Source organism: Nansenia antarctica (genome assembly GCF_963989245.1).
Source record: "Nansenia antarctica genome assembly, chromosome: 19".
Taxonomy (NCBI): Eukaryota; Metazoa; Chordata; class Actinopteri; order Argentiniformes; family Microstomatidae; genus Nansenia; species Nansenia antarctica.
The window spans coordinates 17099341-17104340 of NC_137692.1; the positions used below are offsets into that span (position 1 = coordinate 17099341).

The window sequence follows — 5000 nt, forward strand, 5'->3', positions numbered from 1 at the left end:
GAGACAGACGCAGGACACTGAACCGGGACTTTGCGGGAGTGAACGGGATGAGAGTCGTCTGAAATAACGTTCTCGCTCTTTGCTAAAAAACCACCCATAGCAAACACCATGAGACATGATGGAGATGTGACACCACGGACGCTGTGACCCACCCCGCCGCGACCTCTGAGGATGTAAATAGGAGAAGGGTAATCTGGGGGTGAAGGCAGACAGGAAAGGTGTGTGTGTGTGTGTTTGTGTGTGTGTGTTTGTGTGTGTGTGTGTGTGCGCATGCACGCGTGTGTACAGGTGAGACGGAGGGATGCTCTCTGAAGCGTGTCCACACCTGAGAGGTCACAGCCAAACCTGCCGTCAACCAGCAGGATGAGGAACAGAATGACAAACATAATGAAATGTCTGAACGGGATGAAAGGAGGTTGTAGGATGTTTTTAAGAGAGAAAAAACTGTTTGCACATGGGCCTGATGGGTCTGGTAGGGTAGGCTGTGGGTCCATCCATGACCACATCTAGGACAGAACCAGAGTCTTAAAAGTTCAAATGCACGTCGTAAGACACCATTCCAGGTCGAGTGTTGTGATAAATGTGAGCCACATATTTTTTTCTGATATGGCAACAGAACATGATGGAATCTGACTCAACTCCGGGTGAGACATACACAATCCAATGAAACAGGGAACACTCCATTTAGGCGTCACGGTCCATGTACCCTATACCCTGTCACGCTACTACAAAGGGCCCTTAGTGGACAGTGTACAGTAGTAGTGGCTAATGACAAAATGATTACCTTTGAATTATCATAATATTTAACACGTTTGGTGGTCCTTTGTGTTTGGGTTTACCTGTTTAGTGGATGTTTACCTGTTTAGTGGATGTTTACCTGTTTAGTGGATGTTTACCTGTTTAGTGGATGTTTACCTGTTTAGTGGGCGTGTCTGTGTGGTTGAGTGGCTGGGGGCTGCAGTCGGAGGCAGGCTCAGACTCAGAGTGGCGCAGGCTGGCTCTCTTCTTCTTGATGAGGTCTGCGTCGCGGTTGTAGGAGAAGCCCAGCTTGTGTGGTGGAGAGACGGCCCCTCCTCGTCGACTGGCGGACCCCGAGTCTGTGTCCCCCGCGCTTCCTCCTGAGGGGGGAGGGGTGACCCCCCCCTCCTCCTCTCCCCCCCTCCTCCTTTCTCTCTCCCTCTGTTTCTCTCTCTCAGTCTCTCTCTCGCTCAGGTCCAGAGTGCCCGCGGCGTTGGGGAACTGCCTCCTCCGATCCTGGCCGGAGTCAGTGACGCCTCGCCCCTCCCCGAGGGGTATTGCTAGGACCCTAGGCGTGGCCCTAGGGTGGGAGTCTGAAGCGGTAGCCGAGAAGGCTGTACGGGGTGAGGGGAGGGGGGGCGAGGAGGGGGAGGTGGAGGGGGACTGCCCTACAGCAGGCAGGGAGGCTGATACCCCCGAAACCACCTCACTTTTCCTCACCTTCACCTCCATTTGTCCCTCCATCTCCACCTCCCTCTCCTCATCCTCCTCCTCCCCGGCCTTGCTCATCGTGCCGTTCGTGGCGTTAGCTCCGATGCTAACATCCCCGCTGGAACCGGTGCCCTGCGCGTTAGCTTCGCGGGGCTGCACCTCGTTGAGCTCGGCGTAGAACTTATCCTGGCCTATGGAGGCGTTGGTGTCCGTCTCGAAGTCGCCCACCTTGTAGGTGCTCCGGCTGCTGTTGGCCTCGATCTGGACCACGTTGAGCTCCTCTCCGCTGAAGTGTGCTCGGATCTGGTAGAGATAGGTCATGACGGTCAGCTTGTCCGGTATGGCCAGGAGGACCATGTCTGACGGCTCCAGCAGCCGAGAGATGCCCAGGCTGGCAAAGACATCATACGCCTGTGGGTGAGGACACATCAGCATCATCAGCATCATCATCATCATCAGAAAACCACTGTAGTATGACACCCTCGTAAAGCTATATTCCAACAGCAGCGGTTTTCGGTAGCATAATGACTCTCAATACCAGGACCTGAACACCTTTTTATGGATTCGCTTCACTCGTATATGTAAACAAACGTAAAATCTGAACGGTCTACATGTCATCACTGTAAAACACCGAATCATTGAAAGGCTTGTAAAGATATGACAAGAAGCCACTGTGAGCACTGCAGTAAGGAAACAAACATGGTGCGTTGTGAGAGAAACATGGTGTATGAGAGAGAGAGAGTGACAGACAGGGCAAGTAAAGAAGAAAAGTGAGAGTTGGAGATGGGAGGGACGGGAGGGTCAGAAGGGCAAGGAGAGGAAGAGAGTAAGGGGGTGAGGCATATGAGATGATAGGGGGGTGAGGCCTGTTCCCAGTGCAATGACAGGCTGGCAGGGGTATGTGTGTGTGTGTGTGTGTGTGTGTGTGTGTGTGCGTGTGTTGTGTGACACTGTCATCGAGGCTGGTGACAGGTCATGTCAGGGATGGTTGTCCCTGATAAGAGAGGCAGATACCCTGAGACAGAGCGCTTAATCCTAAAGGGGGGAGGGGTGTGTGTGTGTGTGTGTGTGTGTGTGTGTGTGTGTGTGTGTTTGTCCTTATCACTCCCGCATCAACCTGCCCACACTCTCCACCACGCGTGTAATTGGTCTGATTTAAGACTGATGAGAAAATATAGGCCCTGATAATCAACCGACACACAAACCCAATCCCCCATCACCGATAGACTGGGAGAGGGAGAGAAAGAAAGAGAGAGAGAGAGAGAGAGAGAGAGAGAGAGAGAGAGAGAGAGAGAGAGAGAGAGAGAGAGAGAGAGAGAGAGAGAGAGAGAGAGAGAGAGAGAGAGAGAGAGAGAGAGAGAGAGAGAGGGGGGGTTGGCAGTAACCATATCACAACCAATGACAGAAATAGATTGAATACGCCACTTTCTCCACCCACCCCCTCCCTTCCACTGATTTGAAACACCCCCCCCCCCCTCCCATCAAGCCTGGGTATCATAGCTTGTATCTGAGTTGCTCCATAGCGTTGCCGTAATTCCAACCTGTTGACGATCACAGCATCAGTTGTCTTCCGTGCTTCTCCATCTCCCAACTCCCTCCCTCCCACTCCCTCCCTCCCTCCCTCCGTCTCTCGCTCTCTCAAAAGGAGAGAAATGTGGAGGTGGAGAACGGTGGTTTATCATGATAAAAGAGAGTCCCGTTTCTCACTTTACAATTAATTATGATGTTTTTTTGTTAGGTCCTTTTTCTCTCTCTCTCGCTCTCACCCTTTTTGTCCCTTTCCTTTCCTTCAGCGGGAGGGTGGAGAGGGGCTAACAATGGGCAGCGATGTATACACTCGCACATGGAGATCGTGTGTGTGTGTGTGTGTGTGTGTGTGAGAGAGAGAGAGAGAGAGGGTGGAGTACAAGCGAGAGAAGAAAAAAGAGAACAGAGCAGTTTGCCATTACATAGCCCCTGTTTAAGTTTCCCCTCCACCCCTCCCTCCCTCCTTCTTACCTTCCCTTTGAGGGAGAAAGAGAGAGAGAGAGCATGAAAGAAAGGAGGAAATAAGGGGGACTGATTGGGTTTCTAACACGTATTCAGGGGAGCAAAGTGTGTTTGCATTGTTCTTTTCTCACCCAAAAGTATGTCTGAAAAGAGAGCGACAAGTTCTCGGCTCAATAGGGCGGAAAAGAAAGAAAGAAAAAAAAAAGAAAGATAGAAAGAAAGAAAGAGAGAAAGCGAGAGTGGAGTTCAGAGGGGAGAAGGGAGGGGGGCTCTTGTTTCACGTTGCTGTCTTTTTGACCCCGGTATCACACTTCATTTTCTTTTCTTCTTTTTTTTTTTTACTTCAAAGACAACTGCATACCGTGATGGTTATGTTAGAGCATATGATTCACATGACAGGGGTGTGAGTGCCCGAGGGTGCATCAGGACACCCCACACACAGCTCCACCTCCATCATCAAGTCTGCTGATGACACCACTGAGTGAGGCCTAATCACTAACAATTACCAGTCACCACCCCCATGTGCATAACTAGAAATGTTCATGGTCGATTAATCAGTGGGTGGTATGAACGATTAATTGATTTTTCGATGTGTGCCGACATTGACAAAGACAGCCACAGATCATCGGCAAGAAATCACGTAATATCTTAAACGCCAAAAAAACAACCTTTAACTATTTCTTCTTCTGAACACTTAATTTAGGTCAACATAACAATAATGCAGAACAGAAAAAAGGCATGTGCGTGCATTTGGTATAGCTGTTCAGCCATGTCCAATCACAATGTTTACCAGTGGTCTAGCTATAGCCTACCCGGAATCAAAACGGCCAAATACACAAAATAATTTAATTAAATGAAACTTAATTTGTCCTTAATAACTACTCAGGTCAGTTTTGGCTAAAGCTTTGCGAACGGACTCTGAGCATTCAGTATGCATCTATTACGCACAGTTCCTATTGAAGTGCCGGACACGATTGTCTATTATTATTGTTAGCCTATTCCAACAGCACTCTGTATACTAACTTACACAACGTGCAGTTGAATGACGTCAGACTCTCGTCCCGTTCCACACTCAATAGTCATAATAAGTAATAATAATTAGTGAACTATATTCATTTTATGCTTGTGTAATATGTATATTGTTTTTCTGTGCATGATTAATACAAAACCAACAACTAATAGTGCTACTGACATTAGTTCTGTCCGTTAGGTAAAAAAAAAATTTAACGGTCCAAATGTTAAAAATCGACTTTGACCCTCGGGAACGATTAATCGATTATTCTGTCCCATCCCTAGCACACGCGCGTACGCACGCACGCACACACACAATTCATTGAATGAAAACCCAATACATTCTCTTCTACCCCAATATTGATTGATTGTCCTTATCTATCACATTCACTCCTTAGGACAAGGAGGAGGATTGGGGGCCTTCAGATCAGGGCAAGAGAAGCTGCCACACTCTCTATTCCTCTCTCGCCATCTTGCTTGTACTCTTTGTCTCGAACTCAATTCTTATTTCAGGAAATTTTCTATCTTGCCCCCCCTCCCCGACTTCACCC

The 5000-nt window shown here is 48.8% G+C and overlaps 1 protein-coding gene across 1 annotated transcript in view; it reads right to left on the bottom strand.

Annotated features, from left to right (window-relative positions):
- ehbp1 (EH domain binding protein 1) overlaps positions 1–5000 on the bottom strand; it is a 143230-nt gene that overhangs the window by 40518 nt on the left and 97712 nt on the right. The window contains 1 exon segment of the mRNA XM_080548996.1: positions 916–1860. Coding sequence (XP_080405122.1) covers positions 916–1860 — 945 coding nt within the window.